The sequence below is a fragment of the Coturnix japonica genome, chromosome 4 (genome assembly GCF_054131305.1).
Source record: "Coturnix japonica strain WE chromosome 4, WE-NBRP24, whole genome shotgun sequence".
NCBI classification, from domain to species: domain Eukaryota; kingdom Metazoa; phylum Chordata; class Aves; order Galliformes; family Phasianidae; genus Coturnix; species Coturnix japonica.
This window is the reverse complement of record NC_140666.1, coordinates 17449280-17467307: the sequence shown is the minus strand read 5'-3', so window position 1 is coordinate 17467307 and position 18028 is coordinate 17449280. Positions and strand designations below refer to the sequence as shown.

Sequence of the window (18028 nt, the reverse complement as noted above, 5' to 3'; positions counted from 1 at the left end):
CTCACTCCAATGCCTTGAAAGATTAAAAATCACGCTGAGAATAGAATACCTCCTTGTAATTATTTTAATGCTTGATCAAAAGTATGCTGCCCTGCGGCACTTCTTCTCAGCAGGCCATGCTTGAATGCTTATTAGATTAACTGTTAATTTTATTTTTAAAACCTAATATCTTCTGAAAAGAGCTCACAGTATGCATTGCTTTCTGCTGTGCATTCACTTCTAAGTCATCTTGCTGCCTGGTTCTGAGCTGCAACATCTGTCATTCACATCTGCCTGTGCCGAACCTGATTTCATTCCTAACATTTTGGCTGATGTCACTTTGAACCTTTGAAGTTCAGTGAATTTGTGTAGCTGGGTTTGAGTTATTAGTTTAGCTCTCAGAAAGGCAGAAGTTAATTCTGTACACACACATTTGTACACCCTTATGTCTTTATCTGACTATCCTCAAGCGTGAACTTCTTTGTTTGTTTCATCAGATGCAGTATAACTGGCAGCAGTATGAGCAAGCTGATCTTTACCAGCCCGTGTGTGACAGGGAGGCTATAGTAGTAGGTGCTGTGTATCACCAGGCTGGCACAAACCCTGCTCCTTAGGCGCAGGCATTCCTTTCCTAGTGGATGCTCCAAAGCAGCCTGCTGAACTATGCACAGGCAAGATAAACAGCTTTGTTATCAAGCAGCCCCAGCGCATAACAAGTGCTGTCGACAGAAGGGCCTCGAGAGGATTTAACATACTTGTACACATTTTTATCAGACTAGCACCTGAGTGCTGCGTGTACAAATCGAGCAATAACTTGACATCCCTGATCTCTAGGCTTTTCAAACCCTTTCTTCCATGTAGTTTCTCTCTTCCAGCTGCAACAGCCTCTGCAGCTGCAAAGCCCCCCAGCTCTGAGCACAATGCAGTCCTACAGCATTTGCTGTTTCTCAGGCTTTGACCAGGCAGGCGTGCTGAGCTCCGTGCCCTTAATGGCAGCTCTCTGCCTGACTTCAGCCCATGACTGAGCCTGCTCTGAGCTGCTGCCTCTCTGTGGAATTCTCTGCCAGGACTCCTGCAGCAAAACATTCCCCAGTAAATCAGGAGAGAGTCAGTACTGTTGTTTCTGTTAAAACTGAGAAAAGGCAAGGCATAGGTCCAACGTGCTGCCTTTGGAAATCAGGGAAGTGTGTGGTAACTCAGACAGCGGTGAGCTTGCACAAATATTCTGGGTTCCTTTGGTTGGTGTTTGGCAACAGCTCCTGCTGAGCCACAGTGTGGGGTTTTTGCTTGCTATTTCCTCACCTAGCAGGCAACTAAGCTGTGCTGTTTGTAATCCACACAGAACTGCATTCTATCTCAAATATGAAGAAAGGCAAAGAAGGAAGCGTGGGTACTTTTTGATTGCTTCATTGTTTTTACCTTAATTTTCTTGGGAAGTGGCTGTGTGCATATTTAGAGCAACTGCAATGCACTTCTTAATACAGCACCAAACACTACAGTGCTGAGACATGTGCTTTTTTACTAGGCTCATGCACTAACAGGGCTTATGCTGAAGCAACGTCTGTCTGCATGCAAGTAGGTTGGTTTTACATCAGTCTCACCTGACTTCATTTATTTGTGCAGGCCAATCACTAAAGGTGAAATGAGGGGAGAAAAGATTAAGTCTCAATTTACGGGTTTAAATTTAACTTTTGACAGGTATGAGAGCTAATGTCCACAGTTGCCCATTTGTCATTATTGATGAGTAATTAATAGTGGCAGCTATGGGTATCAGTACCTCTGATGCCAATGAAGAGTGGGCTTAGCCTGGTCCTGGAGGGGACAGACATGTGACAGCTGTGGAGCTTGTCCCTTTGGGAAAGGCTGAAGCACCTTGCAGCAGCATCTGTTACTACAGAACCCCAGATTCCCAGTCTGTCACTTTTCAGACTGTACAAACTGCAGCATCAGTGCCAGTGATACAAGTAGGAGATGACACACTGAGGTCTGCATTAGGCCGCAGGAAGCAATTTGCTCATTGTGGGTTCGGTAACACCCCAAATTGAGCTTCGATTATTTCTGAAAAGTAATAATTACTTTGTTTCTTTTTCCCATTGAAAGGATTATGAAGCTTTCTTTGAAGCTCGAGAGAACAATGCAGTATATGCATTTTTAGGCTTGACTGCGCCACCTGGCTCAAAGGTAGGTGTGTACATTTACCACAACCTGTATTTTATACCTTGTTCTTTTCTGCTCACGGCACAATATTTCGCATGTTCTGAGGGTGTCCCAATGAATCTACATACTGGACTGACATTCAGTGTGTGTACAGACTGGCTTTCAGGCTTTAACATCACAGCGACACACTGTCGTTATATACTGCTTGATCTGGAGAGCGCTGTGTTCCCTGTAGGTATCTGTGTTCAGTACTGACGTCAGATCACAGAATCACAGAATGACCCGGGTTGGAAGGGACCTAAAGGATCATGAAGCTCCAACCCCCCTCCCTGGCAGGGCCACCAAACTTCCACATTTACTAGATCAGGTTGCCCAGGGCCCCATCCAACCTGGCCTTGAACACCTCCAGGGTGTCCTTTTGCTATCCTCAGCGTGGAGCTTCCCTGCTCTTTTCCAACTTAATGGAAACGCTTTTGTTGCTTTGGAAAAGATAAATAAAATAAGAGCTTGGTAGAGTTGTGCAGCACTATCATTGTCCCTTACCGTGGGACTTCTTTCCAAACTGCACTTTGCACACCAAAACCAACCAAACAACAAAGGATTAATTCAATGTAAAATAAATCAATGAACACCTAAATCACATGAAGCTTTGTTTTGTTTGAGGAAATACCATGAAACCAGAATCACTGTTTTTGAAATAATGTGCTCTTACTTCAGAGCAGTTTTTCCTCCAGCTTGTTATCTGAAGCCTTGTTTTCCTTGCCAATTACAAACCAGGCTGCTGCTTTGCCGATTCAGTGGGCTGGAATTCTCCTTTTGATTTTGATAGGATAGGACAAGCCTGCTTTATACGTTTCACTGGAGGGCAGCAGGATCCTCCAGGTCACTTCCAGCTTTCTTGTTCCAATGGGTAAACACGCCGTTTCCTTTCAACTTTATTCATGTAAGAGTTGAAGGTCACAGTGTGTGCATCACTCAGAGACCTAATTTTAAAAGAGGATGACGATCAGTTAGCATTAAGCATTAGAACTTGCAGGTCAGACCGAGACAGTTTGGGGCACCAAACTAATTTCTAGGGTTAATTCCACTAATGAGGGGTGTAGTGAGGAAAAGCTCTGCCTTGCATGATGTTTCGGGAGCAAACCCTGTGATACGTGCCCCAGCATGGTGCATTTCTGGCTTCCGAAGGCCAGCTTACACAGTGCAATGGGTGTTTAAATCCTGTTTATTTCTCAGAACATCTGCACAGTGTTGCACAAAAGAGTGAGCAAGGTAGAACTAAAGAGAGAGAAGGCGTGCAGGAAAGTCTCCTTGCATTGCCTCTTACATGTGAGGTCCGGGAAATGCAGCTGGTGCCATAACGAATCAGGTCACTTGTCTCCACAGCAGTTCCAGACACTGCTGCTTACCTAACCTGCTAGATTGTTGTTTTGGCAGAAACAGTCTGTGTGGCTGTTAGTTGCTCACATTTGTCCTAGGGGGAAAAGATGAGTTTTAAACAGGAGGAACATTAATGCAGTCGTACGCTGCTGGATTCTCATATTATTTGCTACAGCTTGCAATATGAGCTGATGAAGATAACCTTTGCTTAAGTGACTTTGTACCCCATGCTTCTTACAGTTGCTCTGACTTTTGGTATCCATCTGGAAATGACATTATGTCAAATCAACCTGATTGCCTGTGCCATGGAGGAGGAACTGATTTGTAGATGCTGCAGTTGGTATTTACAGGATGGCTGTAATACTGTAGTATTACATTGTTACTGTAGTTAGTGACCTTGTGTTGCTAGATAAAGTTGTCTGGGATCAACCTGTGTGCCAGCAAGAGAAGGCTGTGGCAGCAAGACTCCAATACATGCCATTAAGAGAGATTTGGAAAGGTGTTTGAATACCAAGTTCCAAGATTAATGCTAAACAAAATTAAGAGATGCTCAGAAGTGAGCACAGGAAATGCAAGTAACTGTTTACTGAGCCCTGGTTCTTTGTTCCTGGAGACGAGAGAAATACCCGGAGTCCCCTCCAGCTTAGCACTGCCTAAAAAAAAAGGCCAGGTGTCACTTCTGTACTGCCAGCAACTGCCTAATGGAGTTGTTAGAAAGCCAAGAGATCCATCACCTCTTGTTTCCATTCAAAGAGCTACATGTCTTCCAGACAATTTACACCACCCTTTTTTTCCCCCAGCTTTTGTTGTCCTTTCTAATCTTCCCTGTTTTTTTCACCTGTGTTTTGTGCTGCAGACTGATGGGCTGCCCTTCCACGAGTGCTGTGGCTCACTAACATCCTTACTCTGCTCTGTTCCATGGTGTCTGTGCAGGGAGCAGAGCAGGGGAGCAAAGCTGGCACACAGTGTGGGGCCATTCCCACGGCCCCTGGGATGTGTGTGGCAGTGTGTCAGCAGAGCCAGCACAGCCCGTGTGTGATAATGGAGATAAGTGTGGGACTGCTGTCCTGCAGTTTCCCCTCTGATGAGTCTTACAGGCTTCTCAGAAAGTCCTTTCACAGTCCTTCCTCTGTTTAGCACACTGGCTTGTTTTAACAATGATACTGTTGAGTCTGTCTTTTTTTTTCTCCTTTAACCTATATAGAGTTTTTCATTAATATCTATAACATATATATTAATATATATGATATTGCTATTTGTCCGTAGTTCTTCAGATAGTTGTTTATCTCAAAGTAGTTCTTGTGCCCTAACAATAAACAAGGGATAACTCATTATATCTGTTCTTCTGTTTTAAACGTTCACGGTCAGTCTTGCTCTGTGCGCACACAGGAGGAAGCTGAGGAATGGGGGCAACCAGGACATTTTTTGCCAGTCCTGCTTGAGCTGGGTCAGAATTAGAGGTGAAGCCAGTGCCTTACGTGACTTAATGTAATTGTAGGCAATGGAGATACATCGAGTTGGGTTCAGTGCTGTTCACTTCTTAATCACGTTTGACTGCATTCTTTTATGTTACATGTTGCTGCCTAACAGGTATGTGTACATTGTTATCTGTTGTAATGTACTAATACATATGTTTCTGTTCTGCTGTTTCAGGAAGCTGAAGCACTGGCAAAACAACAAGCGTGAATTTCAACTGCCTTAACGTTCTGTAAAGGGAATTTACACAGCTTTTTATATAATAGTAAAACTGTCTCTGCTTCAAGAAGTATAGATGTGATTTCTAACGTTTGATTGGTGCTTGCAGCATTCACCGTACGTAACACAAATTTCAACACGAGATGAAAATGTGAACGCAAAGGTAGAAAGCATGGGGTGTACTATTACAAAGTTATAAGCATAGGAAACGGAAGCAATTGGACGTGAATGGTTTTCACACAGTTTAAATTGTCCTGGCGATTTGTCCATTTTGTGTAAAGATCAAGAAGCTATTTTAATACAGATGTGGTTGTACCTAGGAATCCTACTATTTAAAGTGTAAGAAAAAGAAAAGCAACAGTACCTAGAACCTTGTCAGATACGAGCTTTAGTGCCTGAGTTGCCTCAAAAATGTTACTGAAACACACAGTTTTTCAGTGTCTTTAAATTCTGGGTTCAGATGGAATCGTAGGTGGTGGCGTGTATTATAACCATTGTAGTCACTGTTGAAAGTTATGTTTGTTCTTTTGTAGGATGGATATTTAAGATTTGTATTGTAACACACTGTACAGATGATAAAAAAAATAATAGGTCATGTATTTCTCATTAAGTGATTTGTATGGGCTCTTCTGACAAAGAAAAAGAGATGTAGGGCACTGGACAGCCTTTTTGTTGGCGGGTTCATCACACAGCTGCCTAAGCGTGACTTGGTTACACGTTTATGTGCAAGATTCGGTGCACCTCAAAGAAATACATGCTGATTCCCAGGCAATGTTGCAATTAAGCCAAAATGGCCAGAAGTGGCATTTCCTTACCTGTGTAAGGGTGAACGCCTTTAATGTATATCTCTACAAAAAATACCAGTTCACACTGCTTATGGTATTAGGCGTCTTAATGCATGCTCAAGTAGTTGTTAGATTCATATAGTATTTTTTCAAATGAGTAAAGTTACATGCTTGAATAGCAGGAACTATTGTAATTATCCAAGATTTTTTTTTTAAGGTTTGAAAGCTTATTTCCATTGCTGTTGCCATATCATCAAGCTATTACAGGAATTGCGAACCCATTAAAGTGTCTTGTATTGGTGAATTTACCACGTGCAATATTAACCTGTCTGTTCTCCCAGTGCTCATGAGATAGCCTGAATTTCTTGGCCACGTTCTGCAAAAATGCAGATAATTACAAGTGCCCTGAAGGATAAGAACCAGGTTTAAAAAACGTGTGAGCAATTTAAAATGCATTATGCACCACATAATGTACTTATCCCCCCAAAGCATCAAAATACAGAAAGGTAATTAGTCCTTGCTATAGTTAGAGGATCATTCTAATAGCTCTGCATACACACACGTTGATTTTCTTTGCTTTATGACGAAACGGGTGGTGCAGCTCAGCAAAAGACTGCAGTGTATCATCGCGGTGCGGCTGTTTCCCATTTATGCTGTGAAATGTATGCAGTGCTTTTCAGAGACATTACAGAATGGTTTACGGTTTGAAATTCTCCCGTTAGGAACAGGATAGAAGTAAAAACTCAGGCTTATGAAGATGGTTTAAAGTGCAGTAATTAAATACTTCCCTCACTGACGGTTCTTTGGGGCTTTTGTTCACTCACTGAAACCAATGATTTTGTCAACATCTGTGAACAGAAATGCAGCTACTTGCTGTGGTTGGAGAGCAGCTCTGCTTCTGGAGAGATCACGTTGAGGCTTCTACAGATATCAGAGAGCAGGATGTAGCATGGAGCCAGGTTAGGAGCCAAGTTAGGTACATTTATTTCACGTTTCATTTTTTCTGATTTGGGAGCCAGAAGGTTGGCTTGAAGATTAAAAATGCAAGCACACACATTACACACAGATAGATTAATGTTGCCTTACCTTCCAAATTTACACACGCATCTGTGCTTTCTTTAGTCACAAGCTTTATCAGTAATTACCGAATGTCTGTGAAATTTACTCTTAAGATCCTCTGAGTGTGTATGTTAAGTATTGTTTTAAGGTTAGCGTCTTGTCTTTGTTCGCTGTCATTTCATCTTTCAGAACAGAGGTGATTTTTCTTTCTCCATATCTGTGTAATCATTTCCTATGTCTAAACTGAAGGCCAAGTTTTTGAGAAGGTATTTAAGAATCCTGAGTGAAGTCTTGTGAAGAAAGTGGAATCTGACACGCAAGTCAGTATCCTCGTTCCAATTTCCCATGTTTCCTGTGTAAGGAAAGTAAGTGCTGTGAATTACAGTCATTATTTGGAAGAATCTGTAATTGAAAGTCACTGCCAAATTCTGTCAGCTCAGCGACCCAGAACATTCTGCAATGAGGTCAGTCTTGTTTCTGATGGTCAAGAGAATTACCAGGTTAAAAAAGCAAACGCGCTTTCCTCGTCTGGTCCCCCATCTTCGCCATATGGTAGCGTTCAAACTGTATCAGCATTCCTAAGCGAGCTCTGTTGAGACAGACTGAATCACGTCTTTGTCCAGGGAACAAGGCACCAACGCACACTGAAAAATGCCTGTAATATCTTTGTTGTGGGACCGTGCGTGGCAGTTTTGATGCGGACATCATGTTTGAATATGGGAGTGCTATGAAGGCGTTGCCTCCATGTTTCTAGTTCACATACCTGAGTTAACGATGGGCACAAGGACTGAGTTTGTTGGTGTCTCATGTTTGTTTTATGATGTAGATGGCAGGCAATGAGGACTTTTTCCTTGTAAAATGCATTACTAACCATTCCTGTATCATTCCAATAAAACAGTTTTAGAACGCTTTCTCACACTATTGGCTGTGCTCCGTGCTTTGTTTATGGTTTGAAGTGGGCCCGTGAGGTTAAAGAAAAACAGAGATTTCCAGTGAAAATAACAAGGTTTTGAAGCACAGCATCCGTACAACACAATTAAAGCGCCGTACCCATCGCTGCTGCACGTTCAACCTGCTAGATCTCTCACCTTTTGCAGCTAATGGGTTTTAATTACTCGGGATACACCTACGTGGAATTAAACCCTGGGGGGCTTTGGTAGAGCACGGCCTAACCGCAATTACCCGTAATGGCGGCAGCGCTGCCCCGCTCCCCACAGCGGGAGCCTCATCAATCAGCCCTCCGCTCCGCCCCGCCTCTTTAAGGCTTCCATTGCAGGGGAATGGCGGCGGTTCGTGGTGCTGTTGCAGGGTGGTCGGGTGGTTCTGGTCATTGCAGCTCAGTTCGGTCCGTCACGGAGTGTCCCCGGGCGTTACAAAGCGGCCCCAGAGCCGCATCCCCTGTGTTAAGGAGCATCCTTCTGCCCCCCAGTTCATCAAAGCATCACAGCAGCGTCCCCTGGCGGCAGTACAGCGCTGTGTTGGTGTAAAGACCTCAGCTTACACACATAGAAGCGGTCCTGGGAGCTCAGTTTCACTTTCGAACAGCCTGGTGACATCCACACACCCTGACATTTAATCATCCCTGTTGGTTTTAAGTGGCGCCTTTAGGTACTTCCTACCCGGTCAGCAGCAGTCAGAAACATCTCACTTCACGTTTCTATCATCCTCTTTCAGATCTGCTCCCATTCCGTACTCAATGACTGCACCCATTTCCCACTGGGATCGCTTCTGTTTTAAAGGAAAACAAAACGGGGAACTGAATCATGTGTGCTCCAGTTGTTGCTCACACAGCAGGGAAGAAATAGTATGGGAGACCGAGTTCCCTTAGAGCAGCTGTAGTCAGAGACTTAGTGGCTGTGTAACGACCCACCTTTCTAACTCTACTGGAATTGGTAAGTCTCAGCTTGTTGTATTTATATATTTCTATTCACCCCTCAACTTTCTTTTGAAAACAATACTTAGTTTCCTGAGACCCTTAAGAGCTTAAGAAAATGTCTTGTTTTCTGCATGTGTGAATGATTCTGGAGATAAACAGTTCTGCTTATGTAGCTAGAAGGCAGACTGTACTGTCTGTCTTTGCGCTGGTCCCACTTACAAGCCTTTCACAATTGCAGCACTAAGTTCAACTTTTGGTAGGGATCAATGCAATTTAGGCTAAAAATAACCCCACACAGCACACTGGGGATGTGTGAAGGTGCTTTGAATATGCAGAAATTAGAAAGACATTTGAAGCACAGCAGAATTTTATTGTGTTTCCCATTCTATAACAGTGTGGTTGCCATTTTCCTTTACATGAATCCTTACCCACTAACAGCTCATCTCTCAGCTAGCCACAATGCAGAAGAGATACACAGGTACAGAAGTGTGTTACTAGAGGTGAACAACTTAGTGAATGCCCTTCCTATATCCTCACCTGAGTACAGATTGGATTCTTAGCATGCTTTTTATTAATATAAATATTCTAGAGAAAAAGCAAAATGGCAGTTTGTCTTTACTAAATATACATCTTATACCATAATTAATAAAAATATTTGGAAACAAATGAGCTTAAAGTATTTTTCTCATCTTTCACTTGTAGAACTACATGGAGGTCTGGTGACTGGGCTGTTACTCAGTGCTTGTCATCATGTTGGCAGAAGGCATCTTAACTAGGCTCATATATAAAGATATCTGTCATCAAGATAAGCCTCGCAAATCTCATGCAGCCAAAAAGGATAAAGGGGGAATCTGGAGAGAGAAACTTGGAGACAACCCAAAAATTAAAGGATCTGATGATGGACTTGAGAATCCAGACAAGATTTCTGCTGAAAGTATCAGCATGGAAAACAAGAATGGTCTTCAACAGAGATCCACGACAGAGTTACCTGAAGTAATACAGAATAGAGCAGTTAGGAGAACTGTATCACGGGCTTTGCATATCCCTGTTATAGAACAAAATAATGAACAGACATATTTGTGTCGATCCTGGTCTTGCAACAGCATTTATCAGAACTACCCTGACTTACATATTGGGGGAGACCACGTGGGAGACCATACATGTGATTCAGGTTGTGTTTTGGACCCTGTGTCTGATGAACTTTCTGACGGCCCCGTTATACTGTCAGTAGATATTCCTCTCGGTCAGTCCCCGCTGTGTGAGCATCCTGAAAGGCCAAGTGTAAATTCCCCAGCTGGAGATGAAGCTGGAGAAAGGAGCATGATGTTCTGTGAGGAGCCTCTTTCAAACTCTCTGCTCAACAACTATATGGAAGCAAAAGTGGCAGAGCTCTATAAGCAGCTTTTTGATGAAATCTTGACCAGGTGTGGTTCTGTAAGAAACCTCCTCACTTGCAGTTTTATACGAAGTAATGTGGATCAGATAAGCTTTCAGATATCCCAGAAGCAGAATATAGAAACATCAAAAGCCAGAGAAGTGCTCTTACAGTCTTTAGCTTTGTTTAGTTTGCGTAATGCTACCAACAGAAGTAGCTCTGAGTTTAGTACTCCAAATCTGCAAATATCAAACCCAGCAGGTGTGAGAAAAAGCTGCAGGACGTGGTTTGCATCGTGTCTGAACTGCTCAGCTGAAGAGATGAACACAGGTCATATTCCAGGGTCTCACTCTAAGGATTAGGTTGGAAAACAAAAGCATGTAGGCACTGCAGACCTTTTCAACTGTTCTAGTGCTTAAGCCATACTTTGTCTATGATGATCATTAGCAGAGGAAATAAAGGTCACTGTTCTCTTTTTTCTCATGCAGGATTTGAAATGCATTCATCTCTAAAATTCTATTTGATTTCCTTGTAAAAATGTGTCTGACCTCCTTGTGAGACTCTGTCTGTATGAGTAATGTCCTCGTGTTTCATTGGATTTACTCCTGCAAGAGTAATCAATCAAGGCAGGAGCGCTGCTAAAGCTTCTATCTAGGAGGCTGATCCACCCACCTCTAAGTAGGAGTCTCTGCTGGACTTTGGATTGCGCTATAGAGCTGAAGCTCAAGTTTTGGACATTTAAGTACAAGTTTTGCTTCTGCAAAGCTTGATCCCAATGGCTGGGAAAATATTTCTTTGGTTTGAAAATCTTGTCAGCAGAGGGAGATGCTCAGGACTGAATTATTTTGCGTTTGGAATCATACACAGGAAAATGTATCAACATGAAACATCAAGCAAGGCACTCATTGCATATGTATGTTTATACTGTGTTGATAGATAGGGTATGTCACAGTGAAAGCCCAGGTGAGAGAGCCAATAAACAATACTTATGGAATCACAAGCTTCCAAAACATCTGCTGATGTACTAGTTAAGTCACCTCATCCAGGTGCATTGTGCACTCAGTGCATTGCAATGGGATGAGTTGTAGAGCAGAGCTTCTCAGTGAAGCTTGCCATCGAATAGCTGGCATAAACCAAACCCATCGTTACTTTTGAGACATCTCCTAAACTCTGATGCATAATGTGTGCATTTTTTAGATCTCTGTCAACCCTTCAGGAGAATATGAAAGATCGTGTGATCTCTGGGTAATAATACATCAAATGCAAACATATTTGTGTTTGTAAATCAAGGCCCTTGACATCCCATCATTCCTTTGAAGAGATCAAAGGTTTTATTTATTTCTTTATTTATTTTAATGCAGCATCTTCAGTTCTTGGGCTTTTTAAAAATCGAGTGCTGGATTTTATAAAGAAAATACCACTGAGCATGAAAGAAGATCGGAATTCACAAGGAATTCACCTTTGAGCTCTCGAATTCAAGTAATTTAGCTTCATTAGTTGCATTTGCTGTAGTAGAAACTGTGTTTTAGGGCTTAGAGTTAAAATTGTACCTGTTTTGGCCTATAGAGAGAAATATATTTGTATGAAAACAAAGTACACTGGACCCTTCATGAGCTGTAGGTGTACAGAGATTGCACTGTCATGGCATGGGGCTTTTTGTAAGGTGGCATGGAGACACCAGTGTGGGCAGTCGCTGTATGTGATGTCACACGGGCTGCTGAACGTAGCAGCATGTGTTATGGAAAGGGAACTACAGAACTTTCATGCATCCCAAGATTTTAACCCTTTCTAAAACCTCTCAATCTTTTTTATGGTTGGTGGAACTTGAGTAAAGTGAATTTCTGTACATAAGACCTAGCATGCATTCAGATACAAGCAATGGATTTCATAGGGTATGTGTGTTCAAATTTGAGACCAAACCTCAAAGCTCCAAAACGAACATTTCCCTAAGCTGCCCTTGAAAATAAATCCTATTTCTGCTCTTTGCATCTAGTCTTGAATGCCCAACTTTCAGCCTTTTGTGGTATTTTGCAAGCAGTCTGCAATGTGAGGTAGGCTTTGCCATTGAAGTGGTGGCTGTGGGGTGTGTAGGGTGGATATTTCGTGTGCATAAAAGAGACTGATGTTATTTGGGGACAAACAGGATTGAGAAGGATCTGCTCTTCTGGGAAAAGCAATCTGGGTGACCCAAATAAGCACTCTTCTCTCTGGATGAAGATGACAAGGAAAGAGGATCTCTACAGAGCACGTGGCAAGTAATTAAATACAATTAAACTCATACATGAGAAGACCTTGAGTAACTTCCCTTGCCTGATCAAAAATTCCCATTGACGTTAGTAGTGCAAGAAGTATAAGTCATAGTGAAGCTGGTTCCTGTTTTCTAACAGGATGACAGAAAGGTCACTTGGCTTTTACTGTGCCTTGCCCTGATCCCACACATCTCATTAATCGCCTTTGCAGCACTCAGAAGCAAGTCAGAAGTCCTATGGAAGAGGCCAAAGGACTTCATTAAATTCTGGAGGAGTCCAGAATGGGCAGCAATGAAGTGTTCCTTGGTTGAGGTGCAGAGAAAAAGTTAACTGGAGGTGAGGTGAAAGATTTTCAGATGGGTTTGCAATTAACTGTGAAAAAAAGTGCCCTATGGCATTTGCTCTGCCCTGGTCTCGTCTTTAGATCTCCCTGGGACATATTTATAGTTCAATCCAACCTCTTGAAAGGAAGTTAATTGCACAAGGTTCCTCCTCAGGATGTGTGGAAGTCAGAGTTTAAAGCTGAGGTCCAGGTCCTGGTATTCTCTGTCCTTCCTCCCAGCTCTGGGTAATGTGTTAGAGGAAAGCTGTGCTTCTCTCCTGCCAGCCTCAGGATGGGGACCCTGCATCTTCAGCTCACTGCAGCTCCAACACCAAAGGCAGCAGCAGGAGATGCAGTGTTGTGAACTGCTGCAGCAAGGCAGGCCTTGCTGGACCTGCTCCTCTTGTCATTAAGCAATGGAGTTGTGGAAGGGATATGGAAATGGGTGTTCTGCATTAGGCAGAACCCAGCGTTACCTTGAAGCTCCGTCGATCCTGAACCATTTCAGGACAGTTTTCAGAGCTCATTTTTTATGTCAGTAAAATGTGTTTGCAGCTAATTTATGTAGCTACTCCTCACCATGACGTGCTTTAGCATTGCAAGGATACTTGCAAGTAAGCATGCATTATTAATGTACATTACTGTGGAGTAGGTTTTGTTATTGATATTATATAAGTCTGCCCATGGAGGAGTGTTGTCTGTGTAGTTTTCCTGATATTTCTTACTCAGATTTAATAAAAGATGCAAATAATGTCTCAGTGTTGTGCCTGACTTAAGAAGAGACCGTTGTAAGTGATATGTTTGAATTCGTGGCATGCTTCAATTTATTTATTTTTTTTAGATAAAGATATCAAATCACATTTAAATGAGTAAATCTCCATCAGCTGCACTGGAGCTCTGCCTGTTTTCACTAACAGGAAAAATGGCTCCACGAACTCCAATTACACAGGAAAATCACTTACAAGGTGTGCTTTTCCAGACTGCTGGAGGACAGCAGATGGATTTCATTACCAATGAAAGCAGTGCCTTATTTTACAGGTCACACACATGGGGCTGCATTCTGACTGGCAGCTCTGTTTATGTGTCTGCCAGAAAATCTGAACTGGAAGGAGAAATCGTGGCAGGGAATTTGCAGCTTTCATTTCCAGTTCTCATTCAGGGTTCCTACAGAGAAGTGTTCATTGAGTGCTGTGACCCTGAAGGTCTGGTTCTTTATTTTGCACGTTGTTCCTCTTCTACCTACAAGCTTCTAAAATGTAGGGATTTCATGTAATTCAGTTCATTTTTTTCTATACCAGAAGAACTCACTGCTGAATTCCTGCTGTATCTCCATGGGGTAATTTATCTGTGTTAACCCTAATCTACCATTATACTGTTACCATTTCTTAGAAGCAACCCCACACCTTGCTTCTCCTGGGCCTTATTTATGGATGTTTGGCTCAGTGCTGATGGGTGGGGTTGAGGTGTTTCACCTGGTGAGTGTTAACTCAGTGCCCTGCAGTTCCTGGGAGACCTGTAGGTTTCTTCTGCTGCTCCTCGGTGCTGTTTCTCCTTGGGGTGAGCGGAGTGTGGAGCCCTTCCTGAACATGGCTCTGTGGTAGGGCTGGTTGGGTTATATATGCAAATACACTTTATATCAGAGGATGTACAAGTAAACAGCTCCATGCTTCTAAATGCACCAAGGAATGCCACTGACATGTAAGTTCTGACTTAGGTTTTAGTGGTCCTCAGGAAGATTCTTGTTTTGTGTGGTAATATAATTTCATAACATGCTGTGCTGGTGGGGTTTTTTTTGTTCTTATTCCCCATCTGTACTGACAACATACTTCTGCTTTCCATGGCTCAATTTCTGCTGCATGCTGTGCTGCTGACCAGCTTCCTTCAGTGCTCTTTCCATTACTCAAACCTACTAAACTGCTATTTCTGTAGTTATGTACTGCTCTGGGGTGTGACGAAAGCTAACGAGGTCCTGAGCAGGCTGAGGGTAGCAGATGAAAGCTTTGATCTCATGACGTGTTCCAGGTTGTTTGGCTTTGTCCGACTATCCCTATGGGTAAGCACAGGGTGCCATGTTGCCCAGTAGGTGACTGATGAAGACACTAAGATACCACTTCATAAATAATATGAATACTGGTTTTGTTGTTGTTGCTGTTGTTTTTTAATGTTTCCTTCTTGGGTTTGCATGCCTGAAGTTCTAGGAGAACAGCCAGTTACTGCTCGCCTTGTGAGCAGTAAGGAACAAAGCTGCTGAGATTTGGGCTGAGGGGGTTTCTGAGGCTTTTGGGGAAGTGCTCATGTCTCACTGTGTGCTTCTGTTTCTGTCACTCATTGCTGCAATTGTTCATTGATCCTGACGTAGATTTCATTGTCCAAAGACCCTGAATTCTGTTTCATGTGGGAAGACTGAGGGAAATCACAGACATGTCTGCTTGTACTTTTTTGTGTGTATGAGATATGTATTACTGCTTTGTTTCAAATGAAGTGAATTTGTGAACCGGGAACGTGACTTACACAGTGCCATTTCCCTTTACTAACCATTCACCACTCAGCTATTTAGCATGAAGTATGGAGCAGTGATGGCAGCAGTTCTGCTGCACTTACCCAGCTCTCAGACAGACTTGCTGAGTGTTTCTGGGTAACAAATATACCCTAGGAGGTAGCCATCTGCTTATGTTTATTCCCTGGGAAGAAACCCAAGGCTGCATTCAGCCACAACAGGACCATAGAAGTGTGTGTGCCCAGCAGCAGTGGTCCCCACACTGGGCTGAAGTCTCAGGGTTAATTGTATCACTGGTAAATAGATGGATTTCTGGAGACACAGTGTGCTCCACACCTCTGAAGTGAAGCATTTCTGTACTACTGTATAGTCTTGGAGCTATTGTGTGTTCTTGGATCTGCTTATGTATAATGCTGAGCTTTAGCACAAGTGATGCTGCATCTAGTCTTGCTCTGATTGCTTGCGCTCATCTCCAGCGTTCATGTTCCTCTTTGGCTCTTGTTTTATTTTGTGATTGCATGTCAGGGTGTTTGCAGTTTGGCAGATTCACCAACTCGATGTTAGGTGTACGTTCTTCCCTGTGGGCTGCAAGTCAGTCTGTGGTCTCCCTGCCTGTAGCAGGCGGTTGGAACTCGATGATCTTAAAGATCCCTCCCAACTCAAGCCATTCTAGTGAGCCTGTGTATTCAGCCAGCTCCCTGCAGCACCCGGTTGGTTTCTCAGCACATTGATGCTTTGTGATACGCTGCAGCAAAAACCAACATGGTATGAATTAAATGTTAAGGGGTTTTGGTATTTCTGCTTTCCAGAAAAGCTGGGAGTGTGATCCATCCCAGCAGTAAGTGTGATGAGGGCTTGGTCTTAATTGTGGTTTTGATTAAATCTTGTTAAACTCTACGTCTGCTTGGTGTGCTTTCTGTGTTTGCTTGTAGGCTTGCATATGGATGAAAATATGTATTTTTCCACCCTTGCTTCTTCAAGAAGATCAGTAGCTTATGCACAGCCTTTGCTGAACACTGAAATGTAACAAAACTGCTGGCAACAAGAAGTACAAAAAAAAGAAGGCAACTACGTGTGAAAATATGAGCAGGTTTCATTCTAATGGGGAAAAAGATTTTGCTCATTCAGAAACTGGAATGACTGTCTTCAAATTTTAGACCGTGTGTGTAAGCAAATGGCTGTTATTCTGACATCAGCTGGAACAGGGGTGTTTGCAACAGCAGCACGTAGCTCAAAAGACAGAAGAGACATAAGGGCTGAAGAAGTGAAGCACCAAAGCCCCACCACTTATAGCTCTGAGGTGTCCTGGGGTGAACTGTTTGATAGAGGGACTACAAACGAGTAATAACCTCAAGCTTTTGAAAGAAGAAATATATCCATGCAGATTAGCTGCCTTGCACTGTGGACTGGAAATCACAGGCTCACAGCAGTGGGAACTGCTGCAGTGTGGTGGGTTTGTAGCTTGGCAAATTACTTATCATTGTAATATGAGATTCTCTGTTCTTGGTGTATTTGGGGGACTCAATCCAACATGGGATTTTCCCATATTATTGGCTACAAGCTCTGAAATGTTGAGCACTTATAGTTAAGATTTACTTTAGTACTTTACTGAAGTATCTCCTCATTTGAGGCCCACGTGGTACCACAGCTGATATATGCATCACAAATTAGTTCTCCTCTATTCCTTGAAGCCACAAGGAATATTCCAAGTTTTCTTATAAATTTCAGTAGTAGATACACAAATTTCAGGAGGTGATGGAAACTGAGAATTAGTTTATTGTATTTCTTATTAAGTGATGAGTACATCACAAACCACATATTTCAATTTAAAGTAAGGAAAAGAAGAACAATTTGTTGCCTCGGGTTAAGGAGTAGAATAGTAGCATTTAAAGCCAGGCTTGTAACAGAACAATTTTGTTTTGGGGTCCTGGATTCTCATCACTGTTACTGTATTACACAATACCCTCTTCTCATAACCCTATCCCTTTCACCAGGGACCAGTCAATAAAATTGTAGGGATCAAAATCTAGCCCTGAAACCTAAAAATGGGGAAAGTACATTATGCTATGAACAAACAAAGAACACCCCAAACCCCATGTCAGTAAACATATGATCAAATGGTATTCACATTAAAAAGTGGTTCAATAATATCAATAGCCATTACAAGAGAGACAACAAGTATTGTGTCATCATAGCGCTCAGGGAAAACATTTTGCCATTCAGTTATAAATATACCAGAAACAGCACATAATGAAAATATAATACATAAAGTCAGGGGAAATAACAAGATCATTTAATTGGAGTTTTAGAGTGAAACATCTGAAAATGTAAACATGAAAGAAAGTCCTTCCTTAAAAATAACGAGGGATCTGATTTCTCATTCTTTTCCCCGTCCCTGCCTCAGTGGAATGGAATAATTGAGAACAGAGGGGGAAAACCTTGTGGGAATTCTGTACTCCAAGTGTCAGTCCTGCAGTTCAGCCAGCTTCTTCAATCTGGTGCCACTTTCCTTTGTATATTTAAATGGCTTGGTTTGCTAAGATGGCTCTAATGGAAGGTTGGCTTCTTTGCTTTAAAGTCAGTAAGTGGGCTAATGACACGCAATTAATACACATTAATAATGGTGACTTAGAAAAGTTAACGTTAGAGAACTT

General features: G+C 42.5%; 2 protein-coding genes across 2 annotated transcripts in view; both read left to right on the top strand.

Annotated features, from left to right (window-relative positions):
- Positions 1-7976, top strand: part of SH3BGRL (SH3 domain binding glutamate rich protein like) — a 29468-nt gene extending 21492 nt beyond the window's left edge. The window contains exons 3-4 of the mRNA XM_015860639.3: positions 2080-2160; positions 5170-7976. Of these exons, the coding sequence (XP_015716125.1) occupies positions 2080-2160; positions 5170-5202 (114 nt within the window). The 3' untranslated portion in view covers positions 5203-7976. The remainder of the gene's footprint in view (positions 1-2079; positions 2161-5169) is intronic.
- A 339-nt stretch (positions 7977-8315) lies between these two features.
- On the top strand, positions 8316-13630 carry LOC107312847 (TLR adapter interacting with SLC15A4 on the lysosome-like). Its single transcript, XM_015860638.2, has 2 exons — positions 8316-8947; positions 9634-13630. The coding sequence occupies exon 2, from the start codon at positions 9682-9684 to the stop codon at positions 10666-10668; it is 987 nt and encodes a 328-aa protein (XP_015716124.2). The 5' UTR covers positions 8316-8947; positions 9634-9681; the 3' UTR covers positions 10669-13630.
- The last annotated feature ends 4398 nt before the right edge of the window (positions 13631-18028 follow it).

Coding starts and splice junctions, on each gene's coding strand:
- LOC107312847 (XM_015860638.2), top strand. CDS start 9,682: ATGTTGGCAGAAGGCATCTTAACTAGGCTCATATATAAAGATATCTGT.